General features: G+C 36.5%; 1 protein-coding gene across 1 annotated transcript in view; it reads left to right on the top strand.

Moving 5' to 3' along the window:
* Nucleotides 1-19,737, top strand: part of grm8b (glutamate receptor, metabotropic 8b) — a 156,351-nt gene that overhangs the window by 86,209 nt on the left and 50,405 nt on the right. The window contains exon 4 of the mRNA XM_053477434.1: nt 18,919-19,054. Within this exon, the coding sequence (XP_053333409.1) occupies nt 18,919-19,054 (136 nt within the window). The remainder of the gene's footprint in view (nt 1-18,918; nt 19,055-19,737) is intronic.

Raw genomic sequence — 19,737 nt, forward strand, 5'->3', positions numbered from 1 at the left:
TTGGAGCGCCAATCTTACAACTGCGCTGTTGTATAGTTGCTCAGCAACCACAGTCAGCATGCAAGGTGACTCAAACCTGCGCTAACACAAGCTATTTATCTGAACCTGACCTTGAGTTTATCTCAAGGAAAGAGCAAAATATGCAATGTAGTTTTACAAAAACAATGTAGCACTATTGTAAAATGCACCCACTAGCCATACTTAATTAAAATATACCTTAAGTATAAGTTAAAGGTAACTGATAAAAGGAAAAGTAACCAGCTTGTTTTACCAACAGGCATTACCCATATGAAAAAAACCTGCATGATTCATATAAAGCAATCATATATATTCCTTACTTAAACAGGTCAGAATTACATTCTATGTTTCATGTAAGCCCAATACATGTCTGATGCAAAATCAGACCGATTATGGCCACTTTCATACTAAAAAGCACACATACAACTTGTAGGGGATTTTTGGGGTCATATATAAATACTGTATGAAGTCTTATATGAGTTTTACATGACAATAGTGTGCAAATATGTATGGTATTAGTAAAAAATAAAGGAAATTACTAATATTCATATACAAATCATGTAAAGTTCTTATACTGCATTGTATGCTAATCTAATAAAAGTCATATAGGATTTATTTACATTTTGTTTATGTTTTATACAGATTTCATATTGTTTTAATAGGGAAATTGTGTGCCTGCTCTTCAAACTTTATATGATTCCACCTAATTCCTTATATTACAGCAATTAAATTACTATAAATCTACATATAATTATTATACATAATTTAAGTCAATATTAAGATATGTCTGCATATACTAATTATATACGATTTCAGTCAATGACTTATACAAATTTGCAATGGACCACTTTTATTTCAACTCAAGCAAAGTGACATACAATCAATTTATACTCCTCATAAGTACAATTCCAACTTGATAGCAAACAGAACTTTGCCCAGGAAAAACAAAATACCCTAAATACATTTACATATACATTTAGGCATTTGGCAGACGCTCTTATCCAGAGCGACTTACAAAAAGTGCTGTAAAGTTTACATCATTGGATACATACTTACACTGGGTTAACTAGGTTAATAACTAAGTGCCATTAGTCCAACTCAACTGGGAAGAGGGTTTTTTTTTTAGGGGGGGGGGGGGGGCGTTTGGTTAATTTAAGTCCTGGAGAAACAGATGCGTCTTGAATCGTCGTTTAAAGATAGTCAAAGTCTCAGCTGTACGAACATCTAGAGGAAGTTCATTCCACCACCTAGGTGCCAGAACAAAAAAGAGCCTGGATGAATGCCGCCCTCGATCCCTGAGAGATGGTGGAATGAGGCGAGCAGTGCTGGAGGATCGGAGGGAACGTGGTGCAGTGCGTGGTGTGATTAGAGCAGAGAGGTAAGTGGGTGCTGGGCCATTTTTAGCTTTGTAGGCAAGCATCAGCGTTTTGAATTTAATGCGGGCAGCTACAGAAGGCCAGTGCAGGGAGCGGAGGAGTGGTGTGGTGTGAGACAACTTGGGAAGGTTAAAAACGAGACGTGCTGCTGCATTCTGGATCAGTTGCAGAGGACGAATCGTGGACAGAGGCAGGCCTGCCAGGAGTGAGTTGCAGTAGTCCAGTCTTGAAATAACAAGGGACTGAACAAGCACCTGAGTAGCCTGTGAAGAAAGAAATGGGCGAATTCTTCTGATATTGTAAAGAAGAAATCTACAACAGCAAGTAAGGTTAGCGATGTGTGGGGAAAATGACAGATGATTGTCCACGGTTACCCCAAGATTGCGGCAGTGGTTAAAAGAGTGATTTGGTTGTTGTCCAGGGATATCACAAGGTCTTGACATGGGGATGAGTCACAAGGGATAAACAACAGTTCTGTTTTACTGAGATTGAGCTTCAGCTGATGAGCAGCCATCCAGGATGAGATGTCTGCCAGACATGCTGAGATCCGGGTGGAAACCTGAGTGTCAGAGGGAGGAAAGGAGAGAGTAAGTTGGGTGTCATCTGCATAACAATGGTATGAAAATCCATACGATGATATGACCCTACCAAGAGGTATAGAGGGAGAACAGAAGAGGACCAAGTACTGAGCCCTGCGGGAACCAGTAGAGAGTCTACGTGGGGCAGATGTAGATCCCCTCCATGTTACCTCATATGACCTATCGTCTAGGTAAGAAGCAAACCATTGCCACGCTGTTTCACAAATTCCAAGGCTTGTAAGAATAGATAATAGAATCTTGTGGTTCATTGTGTCAAATGCAGCTGACAGGTCCAGGAGGATGAGGACAGATGATAGTTTAGCAGATCTAGCAGCATGGAGCTTCTCAGTGACTGACAGAAGGGCAGTCTCTGTAGAATGTGCCACTTTAAATCCAGATTGGTTGGGATCATTAAGGTTGTTCTGTGAGAGATAAAGAGACATTTGGTTATAAACAGTTCTTTCAAGAATTTTGGAAATAAAAGAGAGAAGTGATACCGGGCGATAATTGTTAACTTCTGATGGGTCCAGGCAGGGTTTCTTGAGGATGGGAATAACCCTTGACTTCTTAAAAGCAGCAGGAACATGACCAAATGATATGGAATGGTTAATGATGGGTGTGGTGAAGGGAAGGAGGTCTTGTGAGATGGCCTGGAGCATTGTGGAAGGGATTGGGTCTAATGAACAGGTGGTGGGGTTAGATGACGAGATGATCTGCTGAACCTCATCAGATGACAGGTTGGAGAATTCTGCTAAGGGAGGGAAGGGAAGGTCCTGAGGTTCTGCCGTAGGAGTTTGGTTGGGAGCGAAGGACTGGCGGATTGCTGCAATCTTCCCATCGTAGAATGTGGCAAAATTGTCAGCAGTCAGAGAGGAAGGGGCAGGAGGAGTCGGTGGGTTAAGTAGTGTGGAGAAAATGTTGTGGAGTTTGTCAGGATCATGTGCAGAGGCTTCCAGCTTTTTTTCTAAAGAAGGTGGTTTTGGCAGAAGTCACATCATATGAAAATTTGGAGAGAAGAGTCTGGTAAGAGATGAGATGAGAAGTTGCGATTTCTTCCATCTTCTCTCTGCAGTTCTTAATTCTCTCCTGTTGTTGCGCAGTACATCAGATAGCCAAGGAGCAGGACAAGATGTCTTCCTTGGTTTAGATGACAGCGGGCAAAGGAGATCTATTGATGAGGAGAGAGAGGAGAGGAAAGTTTCAGTCGCAGTCTCTAGTGGTAGAGAGGAGAAGGAGTCTGGGTCTGGGAGGGATGATAGGGTGCTTCCTAGGGTACACAGAGGAGGGAGAGACAGAGTGAAGGTTTCTTACCAGTGAAGAAGAATCCAATTTAGAAAACTAAAGCACACTGTTTAGCATCATAAAAATCAATAAGGCTTTAGTCATGTGTAGTACATAGATAACATATATGACTGAAAATACATAAATATTATGCATTTTGCATATGTGGTTTTTGCAACATATATGTCCCTTACAATAATCTGTTGGAACATATAAGAATCACAGGTGTTTTTTAATAAACATTTCCATATGGGTAAATACAGCTTCACTATATAAAATGTTATTCAAAGCCTGTGGGAAGGCTGTGGCTGACTAAGTTTTAATAAAAATGTAAAAAGTGACTTTCTTAGTGTAATTTCTGTAGATCGACAGTCGCATTTGGTTTATGATGTGAATGAATAAGCAACACATTTTTTTTCTACCATACTCCCAGTATTCCTGATAAAGGCTCAAAACCCACTCTGACTATGATTAGGATAAAGTGCCTACCAAATATAAAACAATATAAACTCTATGGTTTTGGACCAATCATGTTTATGATAGATTATATTGTATCTTGAAATATTTACAGAATTTGCTTTCTACATTAGTCAACTACACTTTCAAAAAAGTTTGACAAGAGAAGTTCTTTAGAGTAAACTATACAGTAGGTACAGTAGGTTCCCCTTATGCTGCCAAAACAGCTCTGACTCATCAATGCATGGATTCCACAAAACCTCTAAAGGTATGCTGTGGAATCTAGCAAATTCTTAAACCTCATGCACCATAAGATTGACATTTGGGGACTTTGGAGGATTTTGGAAGTGTTTGTGAAGTTCCTTAAACTGTTTTGGAACCTTTTTAGCAGTGTAACAGGGCAAATTATCCTGCTAAAAGTCGCAATGTTTCTATAGATGGTATGTGTTAAAGTACCATCCACATAAATGATAAGACCCAGTGTACCACTGCCTCTGCCAGCCTGCTTTATATCCATTCTGGTGCCATCTCTTCTCCAGGTCTTCTCCTTCCACTGCTCTGTGGTCCAGTTTTGATGATCACGTGCCTCTTACAGGCACTTTTGGCAGTGAACAAAGGTCAGTATGGGCAGTTTGTCTAATCTGCCTCCATAAGCCTTGGCTATAATGACCCTGTCACAGGTTCACCAGCTCTCCTTTTTTACATCACTTTTGGTAGGTATTGACCACTGAGAACAGGACATCCCAGTAGACCTGAAGTTTTAAGGTTGTGATCCATCACAGCCATCACAGTTTTATCCCTGTTAAAGTCACTCAGAAGCTTGTGCTTGATATGCCTGATACGCCTGCTGTGTCAGGTCGCATTGACCCTTTCTCCCACCCTTTAACAGGTGCTACTATAATGAGTGACAATTAAGGAATAATGTTGATTTTATTTTTTTTTTTAAATAAAAATACAGTTAAACTTTGGATTGTAAGCATAATTTCCGGAATCGGGCCTTAATCCATAGCATTCGTATATCAAAGTGAATTTCCCTATAAGAAATAATGGAAACTCAGATGATTCATTCTACAGCCCAAAATATTCATATAAAATAATTAATACAAGATATAAAGTAAAAATAAAACAAATTAATCTGCACTTTACTTTTTAAAAGAAATGTGGCTGGTGTGAGGAAGATGAGAGGTAGGAAAGTGTTGGGGGGGGGGGGGGGGTTGGTCGTTTGTCTATTGTAAAGAACGACTTTCACACTTCAACCCTAACCAAAGTTATGGTGCTTTTTGGGTAAAATTACATCATACAACTTTTAATTGAGTTTATTTAAAAACAAAATATGTAAATGCTATCTTCTATACAGTATATTTAAACATTAAAGATGCCATTAAGGGGGTGGCATCATAGGGTTGTGGTTAGGACTGTGGCCTCACGCCTCGGGTCTGTGTGTGTTTTTACATATTTTCCCAGGTTTCCTCCCATAGTTCATAGACAGTTGCAGAGTAGGCTAATTGGCGTTTCCAAATTTCTCATAATGTGTGTGCTTGGTGTAACACCAGGGTGTACCCCGTGTATGCCCTGAGGGCCCTGGGACACAGGATACAGGATATGTACAGGGTAAACAGTATAGCGAATGGGTAAGTGAGTGAGTGAGTGAGTAAAAGACGCTATTAATTGCAAAGCTCACTTGGGTTATTAACATTACTCTTCATTAAAAGAGCATTCCTCAGATAAACAAAGCTTTCATAGTGACTGACAGAAAGTCTACTTTGTAAATTATTTACTCCAGTTGTTTTTTACCCGATGTTATAGTCTTACTGAAAATTGTCTTAATCATTACTATAAGTTTTATTTAAGTTTTATTTATTTACTCTACAACATCAGTACTTATACTCAAATGTGTGGGCTTTGTACTTTCTACTTACCTAAAGTAAAACTTGTGACAAATGTAATCAAGCTGAAGCCACTGAAGAATTTGGCTAAAACTGTGAAACTAAGATAGCGAAATGTACAGTAACTACTGACTGTCAAAATTTTAATTTATTGAAATTGTAGCTACTATAACTATACAGGGGGACATACAGTATAAAGGCATTTATGAATACTGAATACCTGACCCTACTATACTGAAGTGCTGACGTCATGAAAGCTAGGACTTTATTCATTATCATTATTTTTTAAATCATAGTGGTGAGCTAAACTGTGGAGTAAGTGCAGCATTATAACTGTCATTGTGCTGTTGTAGTTATTTCCCCGCAGACATATTGTAATAGTTCTTGTCTCCTGTGCTACAATGGGCTATTATTTCTTACTCACAATCAGTCCACTGATTTAACTTTCAAGAAATTGTTCATAGAATCATAGAGACTGTAGCAAAAGAACTTACGCGTTATTTTTTCCCCCTTGTGTTCTGTCAAAAACATTTTTCTGGATATTTGTGTAGAATTTCTTTTTCACTATTTCTTTTCCCCTTTCAATTCTTCTGTATTTATTCAATTTTTCTATATTTATTATTTTGGCTTATCATGAACTAGCCAACTAGCTAACATGAACTAAACTGGACAGGATCTCCCAGAAGCCTACAGTTTTATTACACTAGATATAATTTAATCAGCCAATTTAACACTCATTATGTAACAACAAGCATTCATTATTTTAATAAGAGATTAACCATTAAAAATAACTAATAACTTACAGTACTAATCCACACTTCTTTTTTTATATTAAATTAAGTAAAAGTATGTAAATTAAAGTAATAGTAAAAATTGTTACAGGCTGCGAAGTCTTAAAGATACAATTGTATATCACTATCCTGATCATCTGTCATCATCTGCCCCTTTTTTTCACTGCTAATTTAGATGTTTTTTTTTAAATGCAGAATGATTCATAGGCCATTGTGTGGCTTAACAAACAAAAAACATTCCTCTATAACTAGTCAGATACAGGGACTACACTGAAAATGGTGGTCAGAAAGCCCAACAGGAAGCCTGGAGAACTATTCTTTAAAATTACATTAAAGATACAATTAAATCTTGCTCTTTGGAAGAAAATCGGAACAAATGTGGGGCTCAAACGTTTGCACAGTATTGTATTTAACCAAATTATTACATTTGGACATTTATTACCTTTTCTTTTGTCCTGTAGTTTTTTTCCTAGATTCTTCAGCCTTCCTCACTGTTCAAAAGTATGCTGAGAGATTGTCCCTATTTGTGAATGTGTGTGTGCATGTGTGTATGAGCATGCTGTTCTGTGATGGATCGGCTTGCTATTCAAGATGTATTTCTGCCTCACAGCCAGGGTTTGCCAGGATTGGCTCTAGATTCACCATGACTCTGACCAGGATAAATCAGTTACTGAAAATCAATGAAACATGTTCCTTTTTTTTTTACAGCAGTTTTTTATTCTTTATTTTTATTTTTTTTACTGTAGCTAACTGCTTATTGTAAAAGTGTGTAAGCACACTCAGCCAAGTGATAAGTCTTGGGCAGCATGCTGAAAAGGTTCAATGTCTCTGCTGGAGTTTATTGCAGTCACTTTAATTTTGGTGGTGAGAAAATGTAAGTTTTTTTCTCCTGTAGATGCACTGTAACCAGAGAAAACTGGGAGCAAAGAAAATCTAAATCACATTATCCTGGTTTAGAAAGTTATTCTAAGTTAGAATGTTAAATACTGTTTAAATCACACTCGGATGTACAGTATGTGTACTTCCAAAGAGTAATAATTTATTTAGGAGAAGGTTTAAATCCTTGCACTGGGTTAATAGAAATAGTTTTCAAATTTCAAACATTTCTTTGTCAGGCAATAGGCAATGTTGTTTAAAGCTGTTTTGTTGTCATTTGAATATGTATGGAAATAATAGAGGGGTGTGAATTTTGTGGATACAGTGAAGGAACTTGATTAATTTCATGCAAGGTTATTCAATATTATATATACGATGGTGACCATAGGCCTTCACTGTCCATGGTTGGACTACAGAGGTTCCGAGATATATATATAATATAAAATAAGAATTGCTAACATTATATATGACAATAATGAAGGTATTCATTTAAAAAATGTAAATAAAAAAATATCCATGTTATGAAAATCTAACCTTTTACATCGTCATCATTATGCATATACTGGGTCTGTTAGGCAGTCAGAACACAGGAGATGGGAAACAATAAAAAGAAATTAGTCTTCTAGTTCATCTGGGCAGCACGCCTGTCAGTAACTGTACTCATTTAGGAATGGAATGTCTCTTAATAGAGATCCAAAGGTAATGGTTTCTGCGTGTGTGAAATGTCTACAGTACCTGTCTCACTTCACAAACCCCCCTGGCAGCATGTATGACTCAGCATCATTGTTCTGGGCTGACATGTTTAATCAAGGTGATAAGTCTTTGTGCAGTTTCATTAATGGCTAGTAGACCCAATGCTGTGTGGGTGAGAAGAAATTTCTAATATGCTTTATATAGGACTTGGCCTGAAACCACAGTGCTAGTCGTACACAACCCACAGCAAGGATTGTAGTTTATTTAGTACTGACCAAGATTTAAGGGCTGACCAAGATTCTTACAAAAAATGTGTGAAAGCAGTGAACTGAATGGCTGTTTGAATGCCAAACAGGTTTATTAAGTGTGAAAAAATTTTTCAAACCAGATTCTACAAAAGTTAAGCACTTGGTGCAATATGGAAAACATGCTTATTGTCTTTTCCATGCCGGGATTTGCAATTTCTTTCTTCATCGGTCTGGCAAAACCAAGACGATTTAAAAGATTAGTTAAATTGTGAATGTCCAGGTGGCATGTTGTTGTCTCAGGCTGAATGGCGGTTTCATTATGCCACTAATTTGTTGCACCTGGATAAGTCGAATAGATAAAATGTGCTGTGCATCACCGGAGCCAATCAGGCAAACAAAGCATGCTGTAGCAGCACACTGCATATTACAGATTTAAACTCTGCTACAGAACAATAAACAAAGAAGTTCAATTACATTTTAATTATACAGACAGTGAACTTATTTCAGTTTAATTACATTACACCAATCATGTGCAAGAAAGTGACAGTATTTACTGTAATATCTGAGTGAATTTAAAGAACAGCAGAGCACAGCATTAAGGCAGACTCACATTAAATCAGAAAAAAGGAAAACCTGTAGGCTTTTTATAAATCACCTAACACATTTGAAATCCATCAGCTTGCGCATACAGTGAAGCCTTGTTTATGTTCCATGGTCTTTGACCCAATTTTTCTGACACAGACAAAGATTGCACAAGATTTTTTTGAGTAGTGAGTTAAGATGCACAGTCTTAGAACTCCAAATATGGCATGCTCATCCTCAGCCGAAGAAGGTCTTGCAATGTCAGAGCTGCGGTGAAAATGCTTATCTGTAAGCGAAAGCAAAACATGTCGTTGTTTATTATTAGGGGATCTTAAAGTCAATTCTATAGTACAGGGTATAGTATAGGGGATCTGTAGTAAATTCTGACATACTGTACAGTACAGAGCAGTATAAAACTGGCATTGGTTATAAGACACAAAAAAATAACCAAGAGAGCAAAATTTCATGTAATAAAACAAGATATAAGATAATTAATTAAATGATTAAATTGTCATGATATGTGACAAACACATAGAAACTTGTTGTGGCATTTTAATTTTAAAAGAAGTTATTAATTTCTTCTTATAAGAAGATAGAACCAAACAACAATGTTTAATTTCGTCAGATAAGTATTACTGTATAGTGAAATACATTTTTTTAACCAGATTTTAATATTGTAAGTTACAGTACCCGTTTTCCCAATTTGAGAGTGAGCTGTCTCTTTTGAATACAAACAGAGTGATGTGCAATCAGCAAAGCTTTGCTTTTTAGAAAGTCATGTTAAATGCATGTTGTTATCCTAAATAAGGCATACAAAAAGATAATGTACATATGTCAAGGCATCAATGCCATCGGTTTCTGCATGTTCTATCATTCAGAGGCTATGAAAGCAGTCAGTCCTGGTTGAAAATTGTCTCTACGCCCACTCAAACATTTTTGGGCATGTGTAATGGAGATCAATTACATCACTAGCTTTTTTTCCAAACATGTGGAGAGGGTAGCTTGTGGCTCACTCGTGGAAGATGAGAGCAAAAGCTCTCATTTTCTGATCCTACATTTAAAAAAAAACTGGTTTGACACTAGAAGTGAGAAGTGGTTGGAATAAGATAGTTTAGCTTCCTATGTCTGAGCAACACAGACAAAAAAATGCAGACTTTCATAATGTTCATGTTAAATACAAATTAGTGGGATTGATAAAGTTAATAGTGAGTAAGATGTATTACAAGAATACTTACAAGAAAAAGGTAAATATTATATTATGGTGTAAAGTAACAATTAAGTTACTTTTTTTTTTTTTAAGTTACTCTGTACTTTATTCAAATTTCTTAAGTAGGAGTGTCCGGAGTAGGAGGGTCTTTAAACACTTATACATTTTTGGCCACCAAAAATTTGAGGATAGGAAATACATACTAAAAAAGAAAGAATTCATTGATATACAAATTATAAGATGGCAAGCATGAAATAGATGAGAATATAATATAGTATATTGCTAATAGAATGCAAAAACCCTGAAACCACAGAAGCCTGAACTGTGTTCATTTTTCTGGATGAAAAATGACTTAACCAGGATTCCTAACAGAAGTTTATCTAAATAATTTTAAGCTCAGGTAAGACCCTTCTCATGTTTTCTCTGGTTCAGGAGTGACTTGTTACTAGGAATACAACAGTTGTAGCCTAGTTCCTGAAGATATCTGTGCGTGATGGCTCTCGGTGCACTGTTTCCAGCCTCAATCCACTCCTTGTGAAGCTCTCCCAAGTTCTTGAATCAGCTTTGCTTGACAATTTTCTTAGGACTGCATTCTGCATTCTTGTTGCTTGTGCACATTTTTCCCTAACACACTTTGCACATCCTGCTAACTTTCCATGAATATGTTTTAATACAGCATCTTCTGTGGCTTAGCCTCTTTGTGGAGGGTGTTGTTGATTGTCTTCCAGACAACTGTGAAGTCAGCAGTTTTCTCTATACATGTACTGAACTATTGTAGATTAAGAGATACGCTGTGTCTTTACTGTATAAATAGTAGTTCTCTTAAACTAGACAGGAAATATTTCAATATTACTAACATTTATATTACTAGATATTTAAATATTACTAGATCTTTTTTCTTAACTTTTTATAAGCTGTAATCATTGAAATTAACCGACAAGTTGGAAATATGTCGCTTTATGTGTAAAGAATCTAGAATATATGGAGAGTTGATGGGTTAAATCGTGGAATTTTTAAAAACTATTTAATTTTTATCGCAATGCACTGTACAATATATAATATACAACATGCCTTGACTTTATTATTTTGAATTTATTCTAAAATCAGAACATACCTTTCAGTAAGGCATCTCGTGGATGTTATCTGATCTGAATTGAACAATGCTATTCAATTGGGCTGTAATCGCACAAGAAACATTGACTTAAGGACAAAGTTGGAATTGTGTGTAAGTAAAACATGGCTTTGTTTTACTCAGACTGCACTCTGAGTGTATAACTTTGCACAGCTCTCTGAATAACACTTGTGTCTGTAGTTATGCCTGAGGACTGAATACCAATGTGTCATATGAAGAATTTATTTTGCATATTTTACTGGTTCCTTATTGAATACTCATCCCATTTAAATAATTAAATGTTAAATGCCATCACAGAAATGCATTTTTACTACAGCCGTGTCGCTTTTCTACACCAAATACATCTTTTCACACCAATTAGGTGTTTTAATCTGAGGCAAAAGCAGGCAGTGGTTTGTTCTCACTGTGGCATTCACTTCCTGTCTCTCTACTTCAAAGTTGCCAGTGTTCCTTAGGCAACATCTGCAATTTATGATGGCAAATGCTGTCACTTTCTTGCTGGAAAAGCTTTTCAACACCACTGTAAACCTAGCTCAGTATTCTAAATATGAAAAAAAATGGAAGACTTCTAAAGTTCTGATATTCCTGAATCCACTAATACTTTGTACTATTTGTTTTTTTTTCAATGTAATAGATGTACATTGTACATTACACACTTTACAAAAACTCCCCCAAAAAATTCGCCTTTTGGAATTGGATACATCTGCATACATGCTATTTTGTGTGTTCTATTTGAATGAAACATATTTCGTGGGTGTCTTGTGCAATATAGAATATCCTCCTATTTAAAACAGGGATGTTGGTGTAATCATTTGAGCCTCTGGTTGTGTATTTTTTTATGTTGCATTCATGATGTGGTAAGCGTATTTGTACGCTGGCTTGTGCAGGTTATGCTGGTGAATGGTTGCTGCTGTTTACACACTAAACACAAAGCCCTCCGCTCCTACGCTTCCTAACAAGCTTTTGCAAGATGGGTATATTGTGTGTGCCTAAGAAAGACAAGAGATCATCTTGTAGCATATTTCTTGCCTTTTTAGAAATGTGACGTGTGTCTGCCACACTGTACCCAAAATGAAAGCTAACGGCATGATTATTGAAACGGAAAAACTGTCATCGTTTGCCACCGTGACATGTACTGATATGTTGTTTTGGTTGATACTGTTGAAATATTTGGCCTCTTATCTAACGACCTTCAGCATCATACAAAACAAGGTCTCTTCTTTGAGTCCTGTGAAATCATCATAAATCATTTATGGGCAAATTTTTTTTATATTTTCTACCAACAGTATAATATTGTTACATTGTACATTGCCATTACAGGGAAGAACAAATATACAGGCTAAATTGTCATTGTGCACAGATTTTTATTTATTTATTAGTATACAGTACATGTAGCACTATGTTCACAACGATATATGACTTATGTTATTATGACTCTTGCACTTTGATTATTAATTTTCCTATTATTTATTTAGCAGTGAAGAGTAAAGCAGGATTGTGAAGTAGTTTTAAATTTGTTTTTTTAAGACTCCTATGTAGCAAAAAAGGTAAGGGGAATAAACCATGAAGCTGATAGACAGTCCTGTAAATCTTATACGTTTCTCTTTATATTTACTTTTTCCAGTTTAGAATACAGTTAAACCTTGGACTGCAAGCAGAAGCGTGCTTGTATATCAAACTACTCGTATATCAAAGCAAATTTCCTACCTAAATAAATAATGGAAACTTAGATGATTCCTTCCACATCCCAAAAATATTAATATAAAAATAATACAAAAAAAATCAAACTTTAAACTTCAATTAACTTGCACATTATATTTAAAAAGTCTAGTAACGCAGAGCCGACAGTTTTGTAACTTATGGCTTCATTGACAACAAGAGGTTTCACTGTATCAGCTAACTAACTGTTCTCGGTTTAAATCCTAAAAAAGTGTACAGTGAAAAGCAGGTGCACTATGTAGGGTGTAGGATTCCTTGTTTCACACACTAAATAGTTCCATTGCTAATGCGCTAGAGAGAAAGTTGGGGTATAGCCTTTTGTTAGAAGCTAGTTATCTTTGTAGCTTGCATGAACAAAGCTGTGAGTCATGAACTTGCACACATTCCAACACATTGGAGGAAGTTTATGCTTACGGTAACTAGCAGTAATGAAAGATCAGAACACATCATGGACAGTTCAAAAGCAATTTATTATAACTTTTAAACAATTATGGCTTTAAGGCTTTGGCAGGCTACCCCTCTCCTCTTTTTCCGGTACTGCATTCGACCACTGAATCTTTTAAGTGGTATGCAGTACAGGACTTTTCTGGCCTATTTTCACCTATGAATATAAGCACATTAATCAAACTAAATCGAGGCATGGTGGAAGGCAGTCTATAGCTTCAGGATTCAGGTTTTTTTTTAAAGCTTTTCTGAGCTTACTGTCTGTGTAGCATTTCTGATCAGGTACTTCTGTGTCCATATGAGATTCCCATTAGTTCTCTATTTTCCTCGCTGGTAGACTGATTATCTTTGTTAAATTGCCCCTAGGCATGAATGAATTTGTGATTATGGTTGTGCATGGTGTTCAGTGATCAACTAGTGCCCCTCCTGCCTTTCACCCTGCGTTCCTGAGATTGGCTCCAGCTCCATCTTAACCCTGACTGCAATAAAGTGGTTACTGAAAGACTAGGAGAGGGAGCGAGTAATCAGTAAAACTATTTTTCAACCCTGACTCTCAAACAGCCCACAATTATTTTCCTGCCACTGAATGAGACATGTTTGCTAATTGCATGACCCTTAATCAAATGCAGAATTAATCATAACTCACTAAATTGTAAGGCTTGCAACTGTGTGTTCAAGTGTGGACATTGTCAGCTTGTTGAGGCTCATGGGAAATTAGGTGAAACATGCTTGACTTGAGGACGTCATGATTGGATTTATTTTTGCGTAAGCTTGTTGTGCTCATAAAGAACAATATGCCTCCTGGACTGTTGTACTTGACTGTTGTGACACTGATATTGCTCTAATATAAGACATTGTGATGGAGCCTCATCACAATGCCTTACTATGCGCATTTTGGTTATATAAGCAGATATAAACGCATTGACAAGTGACAGACAGTCTTAGGATCATAACAAGTTAAAATAAATGGTTGAGACACATTGCAGTAGCTTAACAGGTGGCATATCTAAGGAATGGACCACAAGCAGTTTATTCATACAACAAGATTACATACAGTAAATTACTTTTTTTTTAAGTCTACAAATTTCTATGGACCATATCACACATCTTAATACTGGGTTTATTCAAACATGACAGTTTAAATAGAAAGGCGCTTGCATAATGATGACTGAGATGCAAAATGAAGAAGAATCACACTGGCAGATGAGCATGCATAGACACAAAGATTGGCTGTTCTCCTTGAAAGGTGGCTATCTATTTAGCATAATCACTGGCTGAGAAAAAAAAACAACTAATAAAGGTGCAGTAAAACTGGACTGGAACAATGGAGAACTCACACCTGTTCATTAAATGGACTTGTAACAAGCGGAGATAGGCTTCAGTCCTGAAATAAGTGTTTAAAGCAGACAGTGCAAAGCTTAATGGGGTAACCTACAGTAGAGCTGGGGAGATGATGGAGATCTACGGTATTGTTGCCTCACATTTAACCCTGAAGACTGGCCTGTCTTCACATAAGGTAAAAAATAAAGAGAAATTGTTCTGGATACAAAGGAGTGAGAGTATTTTCATTAGTAATGTAAATTAGTAATAAAAACACTTTCTAGTTCAGTATCTATATTTTATGACTGTTCATTCTCCACTCTTTTTTATTATTATTTCATTTAATTTACATGGATGCCAGCTGAAATTTTTTTCAGAACAAAATGGAATTTTCAAGCACTATATTTTTTGACACACTAATAATCAGCTATAATAACAGGCTATTATTTACTGCTCTTGTAACACAACATGGTGTCTTATTGTCATCATGGCCTTCTCATTTTCCAACACAAGTCACATTGGGGCATAGGCATAAATTAGCAGCATCCCACTCACCTCAAAGCACAGCGACTTTATGGTTGAATAGGAACTTCCTGGTTCAGATTTCTTTTGGCAGTTTAAGTTTGGTTAAAATCTTTAGAATGTCGTGTACATGTTTAGAGTTTAGATGGGATTGGAGCATGAAACAGAAGGCGTTAAATGTGAGCATGATCAGCATGCCACTGACATTTCGCTGCTCTAGGCAAGAGGTTTGCCACCCCACCTGGTGTTTACATGTGGCTTAACTGCAGTGTATTCCACAGAACAGACGGTCAGAACAGAAGTGTAGAAAAGAACACTAGGCCGTATACAAAAGCAGTCTCTCCACATCTCTCATCCAATTCCACTCCATTCCTTTTTTAAAGATCCGTTTTTGATTGACAGTTTTTGATTGACAACTGAATGTAACAATCTGTTGTGGTTATTAGTGAAGTCAGTAATTATCACTTCACTTACCATGTTTAATTAAGATCAATGATATGTCCATAAGTCTTCAGCATAGTTTGAAATCTTCCCACATTTCAACCCTACAATTACTTTATATAAGTATATCTTATATAAACTTATATAAAGTTTTGCTTGGGATGCATTTAAGAAGTGCATTATTATTATTTTTTTTTCATTTTTATAAGCTTATTTATTAAACCCATGGTAAAAAGAAAAAAATGCTTACTATACTGCATAATAAAAGACAATTGAACAAGGCTTCATAGGGACATTTTTTATTTTCAAAAACAGTCAAAAATAATAAGCTTTCCTATCCCACAGTGTAAAGGTTCAAATGCATGAAGGCTATAAAATGTATATAATTAACACTAAAGTTACAGTACTTTGGTTGAGTAATAGCAGTGTGTTAAAGTGCATTTGGTTTATTATATGCATTAGGTTTATAATGTATAATGTATATGTACAATGATATGACATAATGATATGACATAATATAATATCTGTTAGTCTTCTTTTGATGTTATTGAATCCAACAGTTAGAGATGTCACACACAGCAGTCTAATGGTTTTGCGAATATACTACATGTACTACACTAGTGTGCTGTTTGATGGTGTTTCATTGCAGCTAGCAAAAGCTAAGTATAACATCAGTTACCATATACTGTAAGTCACTACATACAAATGTTTTATTAATTTCAATTCATTAATTTATTTTTTATTAAGAAGCAGCGTCTAACCTTAACCCTGAAATGCACTGGTTTCATCAAAATGCCTTTTTTACCTCAGTGCACACAGATTTAGAAACACTAGTCCAACATATAATAAAGCTTAATGCTTCTTCATGTTAGTGTTGCTAAGCTTTCAGTTGAAACTGCTGTCGATATAGAAGATTGCTTGGAAAAACTTTTAGTTGCCACTGTTCAAGCTCAATTTGCGTCACAAATTTCACTTTTTCGGGGAAAGACATGATTTGCGATGCGCATAGGTGTCAGCAGTCACCTGAAATTGGCATCAGAGCATCATAGGCATCATTTTTTGGGGGAAATTTCTCTTCAGTCACCCTGATGAATTCAGATAATTTTTGACACAAATTTATAATTTGACACAACAATAAACTTTTTTTCTTTTTTTTTTTTAAAGGACCCTCCTAACGCTGAGGCCCTGGCCAGTCAGTCCCACTTTTCCCCCTATACAACACCCCTGGTCAGAAGCACAAGCAAACACACATAAACACATGAACAATGATCCAAAAGCTTATGTGATGACCATAGGTTTTTGTGTGGCAGGATACTGTAGGTACAACAAAGAATCACATTTGATTAAGTTGATGCTATAACATTTTATTTGAAAGTTTGATTTAGTGAGCTATACAGTAGGTTGCATTCCGGTGAAATTTAACATGAGTTAACATCATCTAGTCTAGCGTATTTTTAAATACGCTTTTCAGTAGTTTTAAACATTAAGCAGGGTTGCCAGATTACTGCCAAATTTATTCTTAAACAACACACAGAACACCTAAACTTAAATAGGAGAAATATGGAAATATGTATTGTTTTCCTGAGCTCTGGGTAAATAAGGGTACTATGGTGTAAATTAATTTCTGGAAGACAAGTATTATCCAAGCAGCACGATGGTTTAGTGGTGAGCATTACACTGTGATTGGTGGGTTTCCACCGGCTACTCTGGTTTCCTCCCACAGTCCAAAGACATTCAGCTTAGGATAATTAGTGTTCCTAAATTGCCCGTAGTGTGTGAATGAGCATGTAAGTGTGCGCCCTGCGATGGATTGGCACCCTGTCCAGGGTGTACCTTCCTCATGTCTAAGTCTCCTAAAATAGACTCCAGGTCTCCCATGACCCTGAATACAGGATAAAGCGGTATGGACAATGAGTGAGCGTGAGAGTATACTGTAGAGTGATAGCGGGTGAGACATTATTCACTTTATAATCCTTCTGTACTGCTCCCAGTCTTTGAAATACACTGTTTAACAGAAATGGTTCTGTAAATGACAGACACACTGCATACACTTACTTTGACTTTGTTTTGGAACATTTATTAATTTTAGCCCAAATTTCAAACTTTGTGATTAGCAGTCCTCTCCTTTGCTTCTCATACTGTACCTAGGGCAGTGTAATTTCTGTCCCAGTGGGCCTCTAGTGCTTGTTGCAATTCACATATTTAAACTTGTACAAAATAAAGAAAAATTAACTAACCAATAATTTGTTGAACCATATAGCAGCATTTAAAAGAATGTCATTCAGAATAAGTAATAACTATTAATACATGTTTGGAGACATGTTGGACTTGTGGCATTTTGCTCAACCTATCACTATGGATGGCTATTGGTTCGACTCGATTGTTGTGTATTCTGCATTGACGGAAACAATATCCTGACCAATCATTGAACCACTAATAGCTAAGAATCACTATCTAAACATAGCAAGTAATGTCTCCTGCCCGATAAGAAGAACAATATTATATCACTGCAACGCTCCATCACTGGAGAAGAAAAAGCTTACAAGTAGACCTTAACAGTTATACAAACTAAGCACATTAGAAACATTCAATATTCAAGGAGAGAAAACACAGAACCTTCATAGGGGAACGAATCAGGGACAACAAAAGACACACACAAATGCAGAAAATAATGGGACAACAAAGAATTCAAATTTAAACAATTTTAAAAGACCAAAGTTTGGTAACTCGGAGATTAGTCACAGCCTTAATGGAATGGATATATTCTATTTAAATGCTGTGAAGGATCTCTATCTCTATAAAAATCATTTAAATATGGTTTCAGTTGGTGAGAATTGCATTAGGTTGTGAAATTAAGGAGTTAAAAATGTTATGTTCCCAAACACCTTGGGCAAGGTGGCATTATCAGATGTTATTTAAATCTAAACACTGTTTTTTTTTCTGCTCAGCAGAGATAACAGAATATGTTTGTTCATCTTTCACTGTATCTAATTTGGATTGCATGCTTTCCATGTTATGATGGCATCTGTGTTTGAGGTTGTGTCTGTCCCTTTTTCTTCCTCTCGCTCTCCTCTCACATCTCCTTCCTGACTCTTTGTCTTTCTCTGTCCCTGTTTCTATATCTCTTTCATCCTTTCTTCCTGTCTGTGCCTGTCATTCTCTACGCCTCTCATCTTACACAATTTCATTCTCAACATTCCATTATCTCCTCTTCTCTCTTCCTCCTACACTCCCTCACATCCTCCTGTCTGCCTTTCCTGTGCACATCTTTCTCTCTCATTTACCCACTCTTTCTACTCGCTCTCTCTCTCTTTCTCTTCCTACCTCATGTGCCTCTTTTTCCCTCAGGTGGTGTGTGCATTGCACAATCTCTGAAGATCCCCAGAGAACCTAGGCCTGGAGAGTTCGACAAGATCATCCTACGGCTTCTTGAGACTCCTAATGCTCGTGCCATTATTATGTTCGCAAATGAGGATGACATCAGGTACAAGGCTTAGTTATCCCCATCCTTACTGTATATCTGGAGTTAATTATTAGCCAGCAATCCACGGAAGACAAGGTTCACTTGGTGGTATTAGTACCTAAAATCTTAATTAAAAAGGTCCACCTTTAAATCACAAACCCAAATGCCCCAAGCAGGGATATGTGTGAAAGATCATAAGGCATTATGTGTGTGTATGTATTTACAGTACTGTGCAAAAGTCTTGAGCCACCTCTCATTTTTTTCATATTTTGCTTCTAAAGAGACAGAATTAATTGTTATTTTTGAATGTATTTTTTTCCATTCACACGGCAATGCAGTTAAAGCATACCTTAATAGAAAAGACATGATGGAACACTATCTGTCAAAAGCCTGGATGTTCCTAGTGCCTGGATCTCAACAATACTGAAGAAATGTGGGATCATCTTGACAGATAATGGAACAAAAGGCAGCCAATGTCCAAAGAAGATCTTTGCAATGTCCTTCAAGAAGAAATACCTACAGTATAAGTTTACAGGAAAGCTTGCCTGAGTGTGTTCAGGGTGTGTTATACAGTATAGCAGTGGTTATGTCAAATATTGACTTTAGAATAGAATTCATTAGAATAATACAATTTGTGTTATACAGTATACTGTCTTTACATGTTTGTTTGTACATGTTGCAATAAATCATTGTACCTATTGTCT

The sequence above is a fragment of the Clarias gariepinus genome, chromosome 2, assembly GCF_024256425.1.
Source record: "Clarias gariepinus isolate MV-2021 ecotype Netherlands chromosome 2, CGAR_prim_01v2, whole genome shotgun sequence".
In the NCBI taxonomy this organism is placed as follows: Eukaryota; Metazoa; Chordata; class Actinopteri; order Siluriformes; family Clariidae; genus Clarias; species Clarias gariepinus.